The 21,627-nt window shown below is 40.7% G+C and overlaps 1 protein-coding gene across 1 annotated transcript in view; it reads right to left on the reverse strand.

The window, feature by feature from the left end:
* The window catches only part of LOC110528163 (PDZ domain-containing protein 8), a 74,645-nt gene that overhangs the window by 45,440 nt on the left and 7,578 nt on the right, over positions 1 to 21,627 (reverse strand). Inside the window, exon 2 of the mRNA XM_021609993.2 lies at positions 6,123 to 6,251. Within this exon, the coding sequence (XP_021465668.2) occupies positions 6,123 to 6,251 (129 nt within the window). The remainder of the gene's footprint in view (positions 1 to 6,122; positions 6,252 to 21,627) is intronic.

Raw genomic sequence — 21,627 nt, forward strand, 5'->3', positions numbered from 1 at the left:
GATCGAATCCCCGAACTGACAAGGTAAAGATCTGTCGTTCTGCCCCTGAATAAGGCAGTTAACCCACTGTTCCTAGGCCGTCATTGAAAATTAGAATTTGTACTTAACTGACCTGCCTAGTTAAATAAAAGGTACAAATAAAAAATACCGCTCAGGAAGGAGACGCGTTCTGTCTCCTAGAGATGAACGTACTTTGGTGCAAAAAGTGCAAATCAATCCCAGAACAACAGCAAAGGACGTTGTGAAGGAAGATGCTGGAGGAAACAGGCACAAAAGCATCTTTTCAACAGTAAAACGAGTCCTATATCAACATAACCTGAAAGGCCGCTCAGTAAGGAAGAAGCCAATGCACAAAAAACGCAATAAAAAAAAGCCAGACTATGGTTTGCAAATGCACATGGGGACAAAGATCGTACTTTTTGGAGAAATGTCCTCTGGTCTGATGAAACAAAAATAGAACTGGTTGGCCATAATGACCATGGTTATGTTTGGAGGAAAAAGGGGGAGGCTTGCAAGCCGAAGAACACCATCCCAACCGTGAAGCACGGGGGTGGCAGCATCATGTTGTGGGGGTGCTTTGCTGCAGGAGGGATTGGATTGTATGTAAACTTCTGACACACTGGGAACGTGATGAAAGAAATAAAAGGCTGAAATAAATAATTCCCTCCACTATTATTCTGACATTTCACTCTTAAAATAAAGTGGTGATCATAACTAACCTAAGACAAGGACATTTTCACTATGATTAACTGTCAGGGATTGTGAAAAACTGATTTTAAATGTATTTGGCTAAGGTGTATGTAAACTTCCGACTTCACTGTATACAGTATATGTTGGATGCATGGTAGGCAAGAGAAAGCCGCTATCAATAAAAGACAGTACTGTGCAGCCGTCTTCATCGACCTGGCCAAGGCTTTCGCCTCTGTCAATCACCATATTCTTAAAATCGGCAGACTCAGTAGCCTCGGTTTTTCTAATGACTGCCTTGCCTGGTTCACCAACTACTTTGCAGACAGAGTTCAGTGTGTCAAATCGGAGGGCATATTGTCCGTCCTCTGGCGGTCTCTATGGGGGTACCACAGGGTTCAATTCTCGGGCCGACTCTTTTCTCTGTATATATCAATGATGTTGCTCTTGCTGCGGGCGATTCCCTGATCCACCTCTACGCAGACGACACCATTCTGTATACTTCTGGCCCTTCCTTGGACACTGTGCTAACCTGTACTAACCTCTAATCTAACCTCCAAACGAGCTTCAATGCCATACAACACTCCTTCCGTGGCCTCCAACTGCTCTTAAAACGCTAGTAAAAACCAAATGCATGCTTTTCAACTGTTCGCTGCCTGCACTCGCACGCACGCCCGACTAGCATCAACACCCTGGATGGTTCCGACCTAGAATATGTGGACATCTATAAGTACCTAGGTGTCTGACTAGACTGCAAACTCTCCTTCCAGACTCATATCAAACATCTCCAATCCAAAATCAAATCTAGAGTCGGCTTTCTATTTCGCAATAAAGCCTCCTTCACTCACGCCGCCAAACTTACCCTAGTAAAACTGACTATCCTACCGATCCTCGACTTCGGCGATGTCATCTACAAAATAGCTTCCAATACTCTACTCAGCGAACTGGATGCAGTTTATCACAGTGCCATTCGTTTTGTTACTAAAGCACCTTATACCACCCACCACTGCGACCTGTATGCTCTAGTCTGCTGGCCCTCGCTACATGTTCGTCGCCAGACCCACTGGCTCCAGGTCATCTACAAGTCTATGCTAGGTAAAGCTCCGCCTTATCTCAGTTCACTGGTCACGATGGCAACACCCACCCGTAGCACACGCTCCAGCAGGTGTATCTCACTGATCATCCCTAAAGCCAAAACCTCATGTGGCCTTTTTATGCGACTGGAACGAATTGCAAAAAGTTGGAGACTTTTATCTCCCCCACCAACTTTAAACATCTGCTATTTGAGCAGCTAACCGATCGCTGCAGCTGTACATAGTCTATCGGTATATAGCCCACCCAATTTACCTACCTCTCCCCCATACTGTTTTTATTTATTTACTTTTCTGCTCTTTTGCACACCAGTATCTCTACCTGCACATGTTCATCTGATCATTTATCACTCCAGTCTTAATCTGCTCAATTGTAATTATTCACTCCTATGGCCTATTTATTGCCTACCTCCTCATGCCTTTTGCACACAATGTATATAGATTTTTTTTTTTTCTCTACTATGTTATTGACTTGTTTATTGTTTATTCCATGTGTAACTCTGTGTTGTCTGTTCACACTGCTATGCTTTATCTTGGCCAGGTCGCAGTTGCAAATGAGAACTTGTTCTCAACTAGCCTACCTGGTTAAATAAAGGTGAAATAAAAAATAAATAAAAAAGCAAGCATGCTATCCTTACATTAAGAGGTTTTGCACTGTCCTTGGGCAGCAAGCAACAGACAGAAAGTAACCAATCAAAACTAAGAGAACATAAAAATAAAGAACATGACAGGCAGTTTAAAAATGATCTTGTTGCTATTTACAATCTATAAATTATTCATCTGAACTAATTCACTGATCATTTCAGGTCTATTTAGAATATTATAATGTTCCTCTGAATATCAACAACCTTTTATTCCTCCTCTTAAAAATGCATTGCCTAGTCAGAAAAACGAAGACTTTCTCGCAATTCGGTTTAATTTGGCTCCAACCCAATGGAATCCTACAGAGACAAACGCAATATTAGGCACAGTAGAGCCGGTGTAAATTGAAGTGGATGGACGTCATTGTTAGACATATCTGGCTGCACCCAGTGAGGTAAGAGGGTATCCATTTGCAGCAGCTGTAAGGATAGAAGTGCCAGCCAGCCATGGCTTGGGCCTGGCCTCATAATGGGCCAGGACTGTGTATTATTAATGAGGAGCTTTTCTGGTGTCCTACAGTCTTGTGGCCACTCCACTACTATACTAGACCCAAGCAACACAACAAAGACTTACACCGCCATCAGGACAGGGTGGAGGAGACAATTCTCAGGCCCAGAGCTGACATGTTTAAGTTGTCATTGGCCCAGAGGAGATGTGGCTGTGTTTTAGGAAGGGAGGGGAGACTAGAGGAGAGATACATTACCTACCTAAATACAAACAAACTGCTTTTTAACTGTGCAAGGCATTGTCACCCAAATGGATTAGGCTACTTTGAGCAGGAGGTAACATAATTACCTGGTAAATGTGTAGCCTTGCTGGTTAAGTTTATTATTGATGTATTTCCTTCATGGGTGAGGCCAGAGCCTTTACCAAGAGCAGGATTGGACACCTAGCACATATAGTGGTGAAAAATGCACGGTCTGGATATAGTCCAGACTGTTTTAGCCCCACCATAGGTTATAGATGTGATTCAGATCTGGACTCTTTGCTGGCAACTCCAGAACAGTCCACCGCTTGTTCTTGAACCATTCCAAGGTGCTTTTGATATGCGTTTGGGGTTGTTGTCCAGCTAGAAAACCCACAACCTTTAACAGAGATCCAGTTTGACACAAGGTTGAACATTGCACTCCAAAACACCTTGACAATCTGCTGTTTTCATGATGTCTTGCACACTTTCAACACCCCCATTACCAGAGGCAGCTTAGCACAGCATTACTGAACCTCCCCCATGTTTGATTTAAGGGAGGATATGATTATCTTTGAATGTTTCATGTGGTCGTTGGTAAACATAGGAAGACCCCACTACTGAAAGAGACAAGAAAGCCTCATTGAACTTCTCAAAAACCCACCTAAAACAAGCTTAAATTCTGGGAAAACTGCTGTGGACCATTGAAACAAATGTAGAGCTAGCTCAGATCAGCACTGTGTATACCGAAAACCAAATGAAGCTTTCAATGAAAAGAACACCTTCTCTACAATCAAACATGGCGAGGTTTGATAATATAGTGGGGTTGCTTTTCTGCCTCTGGTACTAGGGGCCTTGAACGCATGCAAGGCATCATGAAATCAGCAGATTATCAAGGTGTTTTAGAGTCCAAAATCAACCTTGTGTCCAGAAACTGGGTTTCCATTGAAGGCTGTGGATCTTCCAGCTGGACAAGGCCCCAAACACGCATCAAAACGCACCCAGGAATGGATCAAGAAGAAACGCAGGACTGTTCTGGAGTGGCCAGCGAAGGGTCGGTATCGGAATCACATCCAAAAACCTACGGCGAGATCTGAAAGCAGCAGTTGGTAGAGGGCACCACTCATACATAGAAGAATTAGAACAGTTGCTGCTTTAGAGTTGGCCAAATTGCCAGTAGAAAGGTACAGCAAGGGCCTTCCGGGTGGCGCAGCAATCTAAGACACTGCATGCGGTGTCACTACAGCCTGGGGTTTAATCCTGGCCAGCCGCGTCCGGGAGACCAAATGGGGCGGCGCAATTGGCCCAGCGTCGTTCGGGTTATGGTAGGGTTTGGCCGGGAGGGATGTCCTTGTCCCATCGCGAACTAGTGACTCCTGTAGCGGGCCGGGTGCAGTGCACGCTGACACGGTCACCAGGTGTACGGTATTTCCTTCAACACATTGGTGCGGCTAGCTTCCGGGTTGTGTCAAGAAGCAGTGCGTCTTGGTTGTGTTTCGGAGGACGCACGGCTCTCAACCTTCGCCTCTCCCGAGTCCGTACGGGAGTTGCAGCGATGAGGCAAGACTAACTCCCAATTGGATACCACAAAACTGGAGAGAAAAAAGGATAACATATTTATAAAAATTGCAGATGACAACAGTAGGGCTGATCACAGACAACGATGAGACAGCTTACAGGGAGGAGATCAGAGACCTGACTGTGTGGTGCCAGGACAACAACCTCTCAACGCGATCAAGACAAAGGAGATGATTGTGGACTACAGGAAAAAGAAGACCTAGCATGCCCCCATTCTCATTGATGGGGCCGTAGTGGAGCAGGTTGAGAGCTTCAAGTTCCTTGGCGTCCACTTCGCCAACAAACTAACATGGTCCAAGCACACCAAGACAGTCGTGGAGAGGGCACGACAAAACCTATTCCCCCTAAGGAGACTGAAAAGATATGGCATGGGTCCTCAGATCCTCAAAAGGTTCTACAGCATCCTGACTGGTTGCATCACTGCCTGGTATGGCAACTGCTCGGTAACCGACCATAAGGCACTACAGAGTAGTGTGTACGGCCCAGTACATCACTGGGGCCAAGCTTCCTGCCATCCAGGACCTCTATACCAGGCGGTGTCAGAGGAATGCCTTAAAAATTGTCAAAGACTCCAGCCACCCTAGTCATAGACGTCTGTTCTCTCTGCTACCGGCAAGCGGTAGCGGAGCACCAATTCTAGGTCCAAGAGGCTTCTACCCCCAAGCCGTAAGAATCCTGAACATCTAATCAAATGGCTACCCAGACTATTTGCATTGCCCCCCCTCTCTATGCTGTATTCAGTGCAGTTGACAAATAACATTTGATTTGAGTGCTTTCTCCAGACATGACGCTTGGCATTCAGGCCAAATAGTTCAATCTTGGTTTCATCAGACCAGAGAACCTTGTTTCTCATGGTCTGAGAGTCTTTAGCTCACCTCGCTGACCAAGGCCCTTCTCCCCCGATTGCTCAGTTTGACCGGGCGGCCAGCTCTAGGAGGAGTCTTGGTGGTTCCAAACTTCTTCCATTTAAGAATGATGGATGCCACTGTGTTCATGGGAACCTTCAATGCTGCAGACATTTTTTGGTACCCTTCCCCAGATCTGTGCCGACACAATCCTGTCACGGAGCTCTACAGACAATTAATTCGACCTCCTGGCTTGGTTTTTGCTCTGACATGCACTGTCAACTGTGAGACAGGTGTGCCTTTCCAAATCATGTCCAATCAATTGAATTTATTCAAGTTATTCAAGGATGATCAATGGAAACAGGATGCAGCGGAACTCAATTTCGAGTCTCATAGCAAAGGATCTTAGTATTATTTTACATTTTTAATACATTTTAAAAAAATTCAAAAAATCTGTTTTCGTTTGTCATTATGGGCTATTGTGTAGATTGCTGAGGATTTTTTTTATTTAATACATTTTAGAATAAGGCTATAATGTAACAAAATATCGAAATGAAATATGTCACGATGTACACAGGGCATGAGACATCCTACCTGCTACATTCAACAAGGGTGACCCTAAGCCGGCCCTCCACCAATCCTGAGTCCTGAACGGAGAGGTCCAAGTCACAGGCGGAAGACCCAATAGGAGGTTGCACTTGGAAAGGGAAAAAGGGTTTGTATCTGTAAAAAAAACACAAACAACAGACAATGATTAAATTAGAAAATGGTTGTCCATTTGTTGTATACTGCTAGTGATTTCAGTGTGAACATTACGACTGAGGGATTCAACACTTCATTGGGCAGTGTTTGACAATCTATGCATAGGCCTATGGCTATTCCACTGGGGGAAGAAAATAACAGAACTTGTGATCACTTCCCTCAAATCCCAAACACTACTGTATCAGCAATTTGATTCAGTGTTTAAGCATTGCTTAAAACACTTCTGCTTAGTTCTGCTATTCTAGCCACCATACTGTTGGAGAAGTTGAGTAGCAAAGCCCTGAGGACATCCGGTGCTAACTCGCTACTGTCTACGTTTCAGATGATGTGCTGCTAGCCCACGGCAATAGTTTAACAGACACAGAACCGGTTAGCGTCTCTGCTTTGTCATCATCCTCAGGATTGTTTCTCTTGAGTGACTAAAACACGGGCTCAGTGATTAGGAAATAACCAACGGACTAAAATATATACTAAAGCTGCTATTGACTGCTTCATCACGACACCTACACTATCAGCATAGGCACACAGTAGGCTGTTGAATAATTAAATGGGTAATAATAAATAACTACACAGTAATAAGGTAACTGTAATACAAAGTGTAAGATCTCCTTGCTCAGAGAACAAATGGATTGGAAAGTGGAATGTAAAAGTGAATGAGAAGTAGAAATGTAGAAAATTGAGTAGAAATAAAGTTGAGATTGAGAAGACTTGGAGTTGAACAATTAAAGGAGGGATGGATGATGGAGACATGAGGAGGATGGTGAGACGAGAGGAAAAGTGGGGGAGAGATGAAGAGAGTGTCTTCAGAAAGTATGCATACCCCTTGACTTATTCCACATGTTGTATTACAGCCTGAATTCAAAATGGATTAAATCAATTTCTCTCCCATCTACACACAATACCCCATAATGACAAAGTGAAAATAAGATTTAGAAATGTTGGTAAATGATTGAAAATTTAATTCAGAAATATCACTTACATAAGTATTCACAGGCCTGAGTCAATGCCTTGTTGAAGCACCGTTGGCAGCGAATACAGCTGTGAGTCTTTCTGGGTAAGTCTCTAAGGGCCCGATTCAGATTAAGGGCCCGATTAAGCCATGCAAACTGGACACACTTCTCTTTTAATGCACTTTCCTCTCTATGCGTATTATGACCTTGAACTTAAGCATGAGAATAGCATGCTATTAACCTGCTATTACTTTTCTGTGTGTCTACAAATACACTGTATTCTGACCTTGACTGAATTTCCTAATAATTCCACCACCTTTATGTGCAAGAAAACCATGAATAAGGTCTAGCGAACCTACCAGTTCCAAGTGGGAAAAGCATGTTCTTTCTTTTTTTTCCCCCACCTCAGTAGAAATAACACCATTCTCCATTAACTGTAATTAACAACTTGATAAGAGCTAGGTAAATGAGTAATCTGTTGGAATAAGGGAATTGTAAATATAAATGACACTTGCTTTAGATAAACTACATGACCAAAAGTATGTTGTCCCCCGGTACCAGTCGGAAAAAGTTATGAAAGTACGCAGTACATTGCCAAAAGTATGTGGACACATGCTCATCGAACATCTCATTCTAAAATCATGGACATTCATATAGAGTTGGTCCCCCCTTTGCTGCTAGAACAGCCTCCACTCTTCTGGCAAAGCTTTCCACTAGATATTGGAACATTGCTGAGGGGACTTGAGGCACAAGAGCATTAGTGTAGTTGGGCACTGACATTGGGCGTTCAAACCTGGCTCGCAATCAATTAATCCCAAAGGTGTTTGATGGGGTTGAGGTCAGGGCTCTGTGCAGGCCAGTCAAGTTCTTCCACACCAATGTCATCAAACCATTTCTGTATGGACCTCACTTTATGCACGGGGCATTGTCATGCTGAAACAGGAAAGGTCCTTCCCCAAACCGTTGCCACAAAGTTGGAAGCACAGAATCGTCTAGAATGTCATTGTATGCTGTAGAGTTAAGATTTCCCTTCACCTATGGGCCTAGCCCTTGAACCATGGAAAACCGCCCCAGACCATTATTCCTCCTAAACCACAGTTGGCACTATGCATTCGGGCAGGTAGTGTTCTCCTGGCATCTGCCAAACCCAGATGGTGAAGCGTGATTCATCACTCCAGAGAACGAGTTTCCACTGCTCCAGAGTCCCATGGCGGCGAGCTTTACACCACTCCAGTCGACGCTTGGTTTTGTGCATGCTGATCTTAGGCTTGTGTGCAGCTACTTGACTATGGAAACCCATTTCATGAGCTTCCGAAGAACAGTTCTTGTGCTGATTTGCTTCCAGAGGCAGTTCGGAACTCAGTAGTGGGTATTGCAACTGAGGACACACAATTTTACGCACTTTAGCACTCGGCGGTCTTGTTCTGTGAGCTTGTGTGGCCTACCACTTTGCAGCTGAGACGTTGTTGCTCCTACTCGTTTCCACCTCACAATAACAGCACTGACAGGTGACGGGCAGCTCTAGCAAGGCAGGAATTGTGACGAACTGAAAGGTGGCATCCAATGATGCTGCCACATTGAAAGTCACTGGGCTCTTCGGTAAGACCATTCTACTGCCAATGTTTGTCTATGGAGATTGCATGGCTGTGTGCTCAATTTTATACACCTGTCAGCAATGGATGTGGCTTAAATAGCCAAATCCACTAATTTGAAGGGGTGTCTATTGTTTATATATTTTCTTATAATCGCTGGAGACAAATGTGAAACCAGTCATAAGGCAGAAAACTGAAGCATATCAACTTTCCCACTGTAAGGTTTATGAAATGTTGTGCCGCAAAGCATAATTTAAATTGTATGGCCTTTTAACTTGCAGGGAGGGGCATTCTCAAATCTCTTAATTATAGGCTACCCCAACTCTTTCTTATTTGAATCATGTACAATTTTAGCCACTATCAGTATCGTCAGTAGGCCTAATAACCACACATAGTCAACTGTCAATTTACTGTTAGTTCCCTTCAGCTGGTATAGCCTACATTATCATTCCATTTAATTAGTGTTTTGTTTACCTTAATTTGCTTCCCCTGTAAAAGCGATCACGGCCAGGTGGTTGTTGCTAAGGATCATTACTAACAGTTGATTTTATTTTTAAAAAACATGTAGGCCAATTAAATCATTATGAAGCAGAGTGCAGACCAAGCCGTAACAGTTTGTAACAGTTTGAACCCGCAGCATAGCATACTTGGCTGTGTCAGCACACAGTTCCATGGTTAGTGCACTCAATAGACGAGGGTATAGCCTACTAGTGTACACTAGTCTCCCTGTTAGAATTCTATGTACACTAATTTTCTAACATCACCATGGGTTAAAGAACTGAATTTGGCAATTTTCAGAACGAATCAAACCACCGTTTTTTCTTTACTGCGTAAAGGCTCTCCAAACCTGTTTATGATTCATAAATACTTTCCTAACCTTTTTAAAATCTGCCAATTGGTGCTGAAAGATGGCTTCCTTTTATTGATCCCTAATATTCTGAACCCGTTCTGTCAATATGTTCTATTGAGTCTGTAGACAAAATTCAAGCAAAGGTACACCGTATTGAAAGGGATGTCTTAAGATAAATGTACTGAAAACCCTATTTAATTCCAAATCCACGACAATATCAAAAAAAGGTACTTTGAATATCAACTACTGAGAAGTGCATTGGAAAGGCATAAGAAAAGGCATAATTTAATAAATTGGAATCTGGCCCGAAGAGCTTTCCACAACTGGATTGTGCCATAGATTTTCAAGTAGATTTAAGTCTAAACTATAACTCGGCCACTCAGGAACCATCACTGTCTTCTTGATATGCAACTACAGTGTAAATGTGGCCTTCTGTTTTAGGTTATTGTCCTGCTGAAAGGTGAATTCATTTCCCAGTGTCTGGTGGAAAACAGACAACCAGTTTTTCCTTTACGATTTTGGCTGTGTTAATTAAGCTCCATTCCGTTTCTTTTTTATCCTGAAAAACTCACCAGTCCTTAACGATTACAAGCATACCTATAACATGATACAGCCACAACTATGCTTGAAAATATGGAGTGTGGTACTCAGTAATGTGTTGTATTGGATTAGCACCAAACATAACACTTATTCAGGACAAAAAGTGAATTACTTTGCCACACTTGTTTTGCATGTTTTGGAATATTGTTATTCAGCACAGGCTTCCTTCTTTTCACTGTGTTAGTTCGGTTAGTATTGTGGAGCAACTGCAATATTGTTGATCCATCCTCAGTTCTCCTATCCCAGCCATTCAACTCTGCAAATGTCTTTTAAAAAAGTCACCATTGGCCCCTGAGGGGGTTTCTTTCCTCTCCAGCAACTGAGTTAGTAATGACGCCTGTATCTTTGTAGAGACGGGGTATATTTATACACCATCCAAAGCGTAATTAATAACTTCACCATGATAAAAGGGATATTCAATGTGTGCTTTTAATATACCAATAGGTGTCCTCCTTTGTAAGACATTGGAAAATCTCCTTGGTCTTCATGGTTGAATCTGTTAGAAATGCACTGCTCTAATGAGGGACCTTACAGATAATTGTATGTGTTGGGTAAATGAACTAGTAGGCCGGTTTGGGTTTTGAGCTAGTAGGACCGGTTTGGGTTTTTACTACCTTCTATAATGGTATTTGAATGTTTAACTTGTTAAATGTGATATTCCGTGTGTAACGTCCATTTTTATAGTTTACTCCGCTACTCGAGTCATCCCTCTCCACAGACCTAATCCCACCCCGTCACTGAAGTAGCGCATTTGTTGTTGCTTGACCACGAGACACTTTCATTCAGTCTGCAGCACATGCAACAAGTTTGATGACAACGATGTTGTTTGCACTATAAATCCACAAGCATTCTATAATTACAATATTAGTTTGTGTTTCTTACATCTGCAAAGAGCTAGTTTGTATTTTCTTAGCAAGTTAAGCTAAATCATGTTAGACACTAATGCTAATCGCTAGTTTTATATCGATGGCTAGCTAACTAGCTAATAAAAGTACTTAGTCAGAGCAAACGTAGCTAGCTAATACAGCCTGATACCAGTACTGGTGCAGGCATGTATCAGCATGTTGTTTGTGCATCAGTATCTTCTAAAATAGGCAAAGCATGTTAGCTACGTGAATAAAGATTTACTGTACTCAAAGATTATAGGGTCCCCTAGGAAACACTCATCACTTTGGTTCCTACCCTGTCACAATAACTCATCCATATAATTTTTTTAATTCGATGACATGTCAAACACTGTATTCAAAGTGCCCCCTATTATTTATATTCTAACTATAGAATTATAATAAACATTTTATTTCCATGATTCCAAAAGTTCTGTTATGATCTAAATTGCAATTGCAACATTTGGTTAAAAATAAGGCCTAGTATTTTTGCCCATATCGTGGCAGTGTGGAAAGGATCTCAAATGAATGCAGAAAATGCAGAAATTGATGGAAATGCAGGAAATACATTTTAGGTTGAAATTGAATTGAACATTATAAAACCATCAGAATGGAGAAAGACCCATTTAAATCATTTCGAATATATACAGTGCCTTGCGAAAGTATTCGGCCCCCTTGAACTTTGCGACCTTTTGCCACATTTCAGGCTTCAAACATAAATATATAAAACTGTATTTTTTTGTGAAGAATCAACAACAAGTGGGACACAATCATGAAGTGGAACGACATTTATTGGATATTTCAAACTTTTTTAACAAATCAAAAACTGAAAAATTGGGCGTGCAAAATTATTCAGCCCCCTTAAGTTAATACTTTGTAGCGCCATCTTTTGCTGCGATTACAGCTGTAAGTCGCTTGGGGTATGTCTCTATCAGTTTTGCACATCGAGAGACTGACATTTTTTCCCATTCCTCTTTGCAAAACAGCTCGAGCTCAGTGAGGTTGGATGGAGAGCATTTGTGAACAGCAGTTTTCAGTTCTTTCCACAGATTCTCGATTGGATTCAGGTCTGGACTTTGACTTGGCCATTCTAACACCTGGATATGTTTATTTTTGAACCATTCCATTGTAGATTTTGCTTTATGTTTTGGATCATTGTCTTGTTGGAAGACAAATCTCCGTCCCAGTCTCAGGTCTTTTGCAGACTCCATCAGGTTTTCTTCCAGAATGGTCCTGTATTTGGCTCCATCCATCTTCCCATCAATTTGAACCATCTTCCCTGTCCCTGCTGAAGAAAAGCAGGCCCAAACCATGATGCTGCCACCACCATGTTTGACAGTGGGGATGGTGTGTTCAGCTGTGTTGCTTTTACGCCAAACATAACGTTTTGCATTGTTGCCAAAAAGTTCAATTTTGGTTTCATCTGACCAGAGCACCTTCTTCCACATGTTTGGTGTGTCTCCCAGGTGGCTTGTGGCAAACTTTAAACGACACTTTTTATGGATATCTTTAAGAAATGGCTTTCTTCTTGCCACTCTTCCATAAAGGCCAGATTTGTGCAATATACAAATGATTGTTGTCCTATGGACAGAGTCTCCCCCCTCAGCTGTAGATTTCTGCAGTTCATCCAGAGTGATCATGGGCCTCTTGGCTGCATCTCTGATCAGTCTTCTCCTTGTATGAGCTGAAAGTTTAGAGGGACGGCCAGGTCTTGGTAGATTTGCAGTGGTCTGATACTCCTTCCATTTCAATATTATCGCTTGCACAGTGCTCCTTGGGATGTTTAAACCTTGGGAAATATTTTTGTATCCAAATCCGGCTTTAAACTTCTTCACAACAGTATCTCGGACCTGCCTGGTGTGTTCCTTGTTCTTCATGATGCTCTCTGCGCTTTTAACGGACCTCTGAGACTATCACAGTGCAGGTGCATTTATACGGAGACTTGATTACACACAGGTGGATTGTATTTATCATCATTAGTCATTTAGGTCAACATTGGATCATTCAGAGATCCTCACTGAACTTCTGGAGAGAGTTTGCTGCACTGAAAGTAAAGGGGCTGAATAATTTTGCACGCCCAATTTTTCAGTTTTTGATTTGTTAAAAAAGTTTGAAATATCCAATAAATGTCGTTCCACTTCATGATTGTGTCCCACTTGTTGTTGATTCTTCACAAAAAAATACAGTTTTATATCTTTATGTTTGAAGCCTGAAATGTGGCAAAAGGTCGCAAAGTTCAAGGGGGCCGAATACTTTCGCAAGGCACTGTATGTGTTGCCACCCTAGGGTCACGCACTACTCATGAAGCAAATTTAGAACTTTTATTAATCAAAAACATAAATTGTCAAATACAGTCATACATTTGAAAAATACCATATGATATTTTGGCCATATCACCCAGCCCTATGAGGTAGTCATTCAAAAATCATGTTAAACACTATTATTGCACACAGAGTGAGTGCATGCAACTTATGTGACTTGTTAAGCAAATGTTTATTTAGGCTTGCCATAACAAAGGGGTTGAATTCTTATTGACTCAAGACATTTCAGCCTAACATTTGTAAAATTTCAAAAAACATAATTCCACTTTGACATTACGGGGTATTGTGAGTAGGCCAGTGACAACAAATCTATAATTAATCCATCTTCAATTCAGGCTATAATGTAGAAAATGTCAAGGGGGAGAATACTTTCTGATGGCACTGTAGATGCAAAATGGAATAGATGCTACAGGAGCATCTACTGGAGGCCCACGGTTCCATTGGGCATGTGGGCGGATAGGAAATCCCTGCCCTGCTGGGATCAGATTATCTAACAGATCCTGAGTGTTTCCTGCTCTCGCTCCACAGCAGGAGGACTGACCTCAACCAGTGTGGGGTGAGACACACAGCTTGGCTCTCCATCTCTCGGTCTCACCCTAGTTTACACGCTGACCCACCCTAGTTTACAAGCTGACCCAACATGATGTCCTCCAAAACATTTGGTCCCAGCACTGTGACTTCCTCTATTGGGTGTGGTCATTGGCTAAAAGCAAAATTAAGGCCAATGATTAAACAGTAATGAAAATCCTCATTGTAATTATGAACATCATGTTGTTTTGGAATACACGCCTGCCTCTACTATTTTTGGCCCCTGGTGCCATGTCTGAAGGCCTGAAGGCCTGAAGCCTCTGGCATTCTATACCAGAGAGGATTTTGTGTAACTGTTCGTTAATATAAAATGCTAGATATGAGACAGATAGCCTAACCATAGAATAAAATAAATATAAATAACTTATTCTAGTTATGAGCCTAACCTACATCCAAAGATTATATTTGTTTTCAAGATGAAGTGTTTATATCGATGCCTCTACAATAGCTACCACTTTGATTATTTTTTTCCTAGCGTTATTCCAATCCAGCATCTTGAATTCCCAATGTTGACATACATAGCAGCTTATCTGTCATGCTTCAACAGGTTGTCCAGAGAGGTCAAACAACAAGGTGGAAGACAATGGTACCACTACCACATTCAGCATCCCAGCCCTGGCTGTACCCTCCAGGTTCTTTGGGTACTGAACAAAAGCAGAACCATTGTTCAGGGCTCAGTTCCTTTAGGCTCCTTTGTGGTTGTCAGCACACTGTCTCCAATACATTTCCACAGGGCGAAAATAGAAATCCAGAAGAGGGGGAGAAGAATGTGACAGGGGACATTCTGAAGGACTTTGCTGGCTAACTCACGGGCAGCCTGCTTTTTTTAAACCGGCAACATTCATCTCATGCTAAACTCCAAGATGAACAATGTCTTAGCACGTGAGAATGGCTAAACAACACTTCATTAGTCCTTAAATATGATGAGTAGTAGGCTATGATCTACAAAAGGTAAGCTAACTCCCTAAAGGGACAGTATACTTTCAAATCAAAGCCTGTCAGATGTTTGGTGAGTGGCTAATTATACTGTACTTTGTACAACCAAACGTTCACATCAGCAGTTGACACTGTTGTGCGCCTCCGTGGTCATGAATGAACCCAGTTCCAAAACCACTTTCACACAAAGGCCACACAGGTCTACATTCTTAAATCACAGTTAACATTCCCTCAATTGCACAGACAGCGCAGGTCAGAGAGGAAGCTCAGCTCAGTAACATTGTAACAATGATTAGGAGAACATAGCAGATTATTAGGCATGAGGGCTTGACAGCACCATTCCACGACAAAGTCATCTTAATTGGAAAACACGTTTGCATTTTGTCTTGGTGCAAGTACAAGCGGGCAGACGTGGCCTATCACGTTCCACAGACACCATTAGCCTCATCAAAAAGCCTCTATTAAAAATGCATAGGGAACATCCCTTTCCCCTTGGCCTACCTGCATCTTGCATTTAGTCTCGTTACAATTATCCATTAGATTAGGCCTTCACAAACACCGTACCCTGTCACAAAAGCTAACACCACCTAATTGCTGAAAAAAAACATGCATATTACAATGTAAACCAAACATGATTGTTGCTATAGGCCTAGTCTCTTGCTAAAATATTATCAATAATTATTTATTGTATCGAGGGATCTAAAGAATGCCTTATCTCTAGTGGTTGGGCTTTAGAGCCTTTAATAATTAAGTAGGACCAAAGCAAGTCTCAACCACAACAACCATGGGTGTTACAGTAGAAGTGAATATCTCGTTCTGAGATGGACACACAATACAGTTCTTGAATAAGTTTGGCCAAATATTCCTTGTATTCTGTGCTTAGCATCTCCCATAGACCCGGTCCGTTATGGCAGCTCAGTAGTGCTGAGCGATTAGTATTTTTAAAGTAATTTCAGATTCCTTCAGATTATTAAAAAATAAAAATCACACTTTTTGATTCAATAATTTTTTTGTGAACGCTGTAACACAGAAAAAAACTATTAATAAAAGTCCCATGATGGTAGTGACTTCCCATTACTCACTTATTAACCATCATTTATTCACATGACTTTACTTGAATAAAATATTTCAGTTGTGTATACTTTATTACATTTGTTTAATTTGATGAGTATCATTCTGTCCCAAGTCATCTCATCTCTATAGAGCTGCTGCATATGCTGTCTGACAAAGTCACTATTTTGTATTTCTTCAAAGTAAATTAAGCATACATTCTGCGGTCTCTTCTGTAGCAAGCATAAAAACAAACAAACCTGACAAGTAGGTGCGCAATGGATTATGGTCATTGTAGTTAATTATCACGTTTTCCACTCTACACTATATATAATTATGGCCTGTTGGAAACTAGAGGTCGACCGATAATGATTTTTACGCCGATACCGATTATTGGAGGACTCAAAGAAAAGCCGATACCGATTAAAATCGGCCAATTTTTTAAATGTACTTGTAATAATGACAATTACAACAATACTGAATGAAACCTTATTTTTACTTATAATACATCAATAAAATCAATTTAGCCTCAAATAAATAATGAAACATGTTCTATTTGGTTTAAATATTGCAAAAACAAAGTGTTGGAGAAGAAAGTAAAAGTGCAATATGTGCCATGTAAGAAAGCGTTTCAGAAACGTTTCAGTTCCTTGCTCAGAACATGAGAACATATGAAAGCTGGTGGTTCCTTTTAACATGAGTCTTCAATATTCCCAGGTGGGAAGTTTTAGGTTGTAGTTATTATAGGAATTATAGGACTATTTCTCTCTATCCCATTTGTATTTCATTAACCTTTGACTATTGGATGTTCTTATAGGCACTTTAGTATTGCCAGTGTAACAGTATAGCTTCCGTCCCTCTCCTCGCTCCTACCTGGGCTCGAACCAGGAACACATCGATAACAGCCACCCTCGAAGCAGTGTTACCCATGCAGAGCAAGGGGAATAACTACTACAAGTCTCAAAGCGAGTCACGTTTGAAACACTATTAGCGCGCACCCCGCTAACCATTTCACATTGGTTACACCAGCCTAATCTCGGGAGTTGATGGGCTTGAAGTCATAAACAGCGCAATGCTTGAAAGCACAACGAAGAGCTGCTGGCAAAACGCACAAAAGTGCTGTTTGAATGAATGCTTACGAGCCTGCTGCTGCCTACCATCGCTCAGTCAGACTGCTCTATCAAATCATAGACTTAATTATAACATAACACACAGAAATACGAGCCTATGGTCATTAATATGGTCGAATCCGGAAACTGTCATCTTGAAAACAAGACATTTATTCTTTCAGTGAAATAGGGAACAGTTCCGTATTTTATCGTATTTTAACGGGTGGCATTCATAAGTCTAAATATTCCTGTTACATTGCACAACCTTCAATGTTATGTCATAAAACGTAAAATTCTAGCAAATTAGGCGGCTCAAACTGTTGCATATTCACTGACTCTGCGTGCAATGAAAGCAAGAGAAGTGACAATTTCACCTGGTTAATATTGCCTGCTAACCTGGATTTATTTTAGCTAAATATGCAGGTTTAGAAATATATACTTGTGTATTGATTTTAAGAAAAGGCATTGATGTTTATGGTTAGGTACACATTGGAGCAACGATACGCACCACATCGATTATATGCAACACAGGACACGCTAGATAAACTAGTAATATCATCAACCATGTGTAGTTAACTTGTGATTATGATTGATAATTTTTTATAAGATAAGTTTAATGCTAGCTAGCAACTTGCCTTGGCTTACTGCATTCGTGTAACAGGCAGGCTCCTTGTGAAAGGCAGGTGGTTAGAGAGCTGGACTAGTTAACTAAGGTTGCAAGATTGAATCCCCGAGCTGACAAGGTAAAAATGTGTCGTTCTGCCCCTGAACAAGTCAGTTAACCCACCGTTCCTAGGCCGTCATTGAAAATAAGAATGTGTTCTTAACTGACTTGCCTAGTTAAATAAAAGGTGTTAAACAAAATGGCCAAATCAGTGTCCAAAAATACCGGTTTCCGATTGTTATGAAAACTTGAAATTGGCCCAAATTAAAATCGTCCATTCCGATTAATCGGTCAACCTCTAGAAACTACTCCAGCACTCCATACTCACAGATCAGGCTGAATCTGATTTATCTCATAAGAAACTGTGCAACATGCACATTGAGCTCACATAAAATTGTTAAAAAATGGAATTCAAATAAATTTTACCATTTAAAAAATTAAAAATAACCAACATTTTTGTTAATTGTTCAGCTAATGGGAAGTCAAAAGCTTTCTGAACAATGTTCCGGCCAGACATTCCTTTCAGTAAGGAAACTTGATTCTTTAATCAGAAAGCTCTTAAAAGATTAACCAAGGCGTAGATTTGTTTTCTGTGAAAACGGTTTGTGCACACACAAGGACAAGAGGAATGTACTTGTAGGCTCCTATATTGGTAAGGAACAACTGGATGCAATAGTATTGGTATCTTATTCATTCAAGGGCTTACAAGCTAACATACAGTAACTCTCAAAAGATTAATATTTGTACAAACCAATAAACATGTAACATCAAAATTAAAATGGAAAGGGCAGTCTAAATAAATGCTGATGGCAGTAATAAAACAGTAACAAATAGCTCTCTGTTGGGCTCAAAAGATTTAAAAAAGCTACATGAGAATATGGCCTCTTCCTGCTATGAAACCAAAGATTAGCTGTCTGATTTAGATACCACAAGGGGGCATGATACACAGAGGTTATATGCAGTAAAATGCAGAACTCTGATGGAATAGCCAAACGCATTGTGATTCTGCTAAATAATATATGTGAGCTACATTACACAGCAAAGCAGACAAAAAAATCCCTGCATTTTCCAATTTTCTGTAAAGGTATCAAGTCTCAATATGAGAAGAAGCATGTCTGGAAAATGGGGTAACCTCAATTATTTGTTATAAAAATGGACTCAACACCAACTGTGCAACACCCCAATTCCCTAACAAAACCAGGGAGCACGTGTGTGCAATCATAAGCTTGTAACATGTGTGGAAAAGAGTGTAGAATAGCATTTGCTGCAACTTAACTAGAAATTGAACTGAATAATTACATGCATGCTTCTTAAGTTATTAATGTACTCAAGACAAAATGTACTTTTTCCTACTGTATCTCCTTTCCTCAGCTACGAGTAAATTCTAGTACCCCATTGCATATGGTCAGTTCCCAAGCAACAGTAAGATCATAAGATGTTACATTACAGATAGAAATCTTGAGAACCTTGGAGTTGAAACGGGTTGTGCAGATCCATATTTAATAGACAGTGGGTTGTCACTTTAGAAGGTAAAGCATTTGGCCAGGCCCCACCAAAAAACAACAAAGAAGCTTTGCTCCAAATTTCAAGCAATGATGTTATTCTCTATCAGGATGTCATGAACATGTACTGCAGTGGACTTATTGTATAACTACAGGGCTCCTTTTCCACACATTAGCAATCAAAGCTTTCAAAAGTATTATTGATTAGAACCCTGACCACCAGTCATTAACACACACTAATGCAAGAGTATGCAATATTTCGTTCTATTGAAAGAGGTTGGACATACTGTAAGGGGAGATTTAAGAGATGGACTTTGCCCTCCCGCACGATTTGTTCACTATGACGTAAAAATAGGTCTGGCAATTGCAAGGGACCTCACGAAACGATATTATCACGATACTTAGGTGCCGATACTACAGTATATGTATTGCGATTATCACATTATTGTGATTTGATACTGGGATTTTATTCCAATGTTTCAAACATATTGCTCACCATATGTCTGCTGCAGAGACGAGAGAGCCACGAGAATATTTGTTTTGATCCGTCAAGGAAATATAAATGCTAGGGGAAAAAAATGTCTCCCTATTTAAAAAGACGTAGAACAAGCTATGAAGGGAAAATACTGGGGTTTTAGCGCAGGTACAGCCAACTAGCACAAAAAATAGTGATATTGTCAAAATGACACATCGTCCAAAATAATATCCCGATATGCAACTGTAGTTGAAGTGCATTATTGCACCAAAATGGTGGCTTTCTGGCTAGAGGCTGTAGTATTACTTCTCTGGGATCCAATAGAACAGCTAAACAACAATGACAGCTCAATCAATGAAGGGTATGAAGTAGGGTTGTCACGATACTACGATACCTGATCCATGGCAAAAAGGAAAATTCAAAGCAGACTTAAAATACTTTCGTCCTTTAAAAAACCTACATAATGTAAAATAGTTATATACCTTGGAATAGAAAAGTGATTCTGGGTGACAACATAAGGCTGCTTGTTTCCAACATTAGGACTGTTTTCCTCAGGAAATGTAATCCTCTTCATGTTTTGTTTCCTTGCTGCGTGCCTCGCGCTACCGCTGCATAAGCAACCTCCACACGCTACCGCTGCATAAGTAACCTCCACACGCTACCGCTGCATAAGCAACCTCCACACGCTACCGCTACGTGCAAACGCAGCAGCTCAGGAAACATGGAACCAACACTTTATATGTGGCATTTATATATATTTTTTCAGCATAGTTCCTGTTTTTACTGATCATTTTGTTTATGAAATATTAAGTGATTAAAACGAGTCAATCTGTTATCAAATCAGTAACAGAGTGCCTGAAAAATCAGTAACAGTATTTTTGCAATTGAATTGGCCACAATGGGAAATCATAAGTCAAAAACCAAACGAAAACAAAAACAAAGGTGCAGTAGAGTGCAGTACAGCAGAGCACAGTACAGCAGAACACAGTACAGCAGGGTTTCCCCAAACTCTGTCCAAATTTGGTCTTGTTTGAGGGCGGAGCTCATTAGAATAATAGCCAGTGGATAGAATAATATCGAAACACAGGAGGATATTACAATTTTCTACCAATTCAGGATACATCACCTTGAAAAGAACGACATCAATAATTATGCATTTCTGTGAAGTACAGACCAAGGACCCATGTCATTCTGTTACAGTCAGTCTATTAACATGTGCTGATACACTTCACTTACTGTAGTTCAATTACCAAAATGGATATTTTCAAACTCAAGGTGTCATGACAAAGCGGAAACCTTTTGGTCGACACGACCAAATTCACATAGAAATGTGAGTTATAGACGTGTCATTTCTCAATGAAAGCAAGTCTAAGAAGTTGTAGATATGTTCTATGTGCCCTATTTTCATGCTTCCCATTCTTAAAATGTAGTTTTTGCATCTTTTACTTTCGGTTTTGTACACCAGCTTCAAAACAGCAGAAAATACAATATTTTGTGTTATGGAAAATATATTTCACAGCGGTTTAGATGGTACAATTATTCTCTACACTATACTTTCTTTTTTTGTCACAAACTATTACAATTTTAGCAACCAGGAAATGGCAGAGCACATGGTCACAAAAAGCATTGTTATCAAACTTTGCATCTGCACTGTTCCTCAAGTAAATGTGTTTCAGTAAAATATTCTGTGGAAATTGTCAAAACTAGACTTCTATATATAGGTGTATGGTTTGTTGAACTTTGCAGTCAATGGTTTTGGCTTGGCATTCATTTTAAAGTGGATCTGAGCATCACTCTGATATAATGGAATTGCCCG

Source organism: Oncorhynchus mykiss, chromosome 1 (genome assembly GCF_013265735.2).
Source record: "Oncorhynchus mykiss isolate Arlee chromosome 1, USDA_OmykA_1.1, whole genome shotgun sequence".
NCBI classification, from domain to species: Eukaryota; Metazoa; Chordata; class Actinopteri; order Salmoniformes; family Salmonidae; genus Oncorhynchus; species Oncorhynchus mykiss.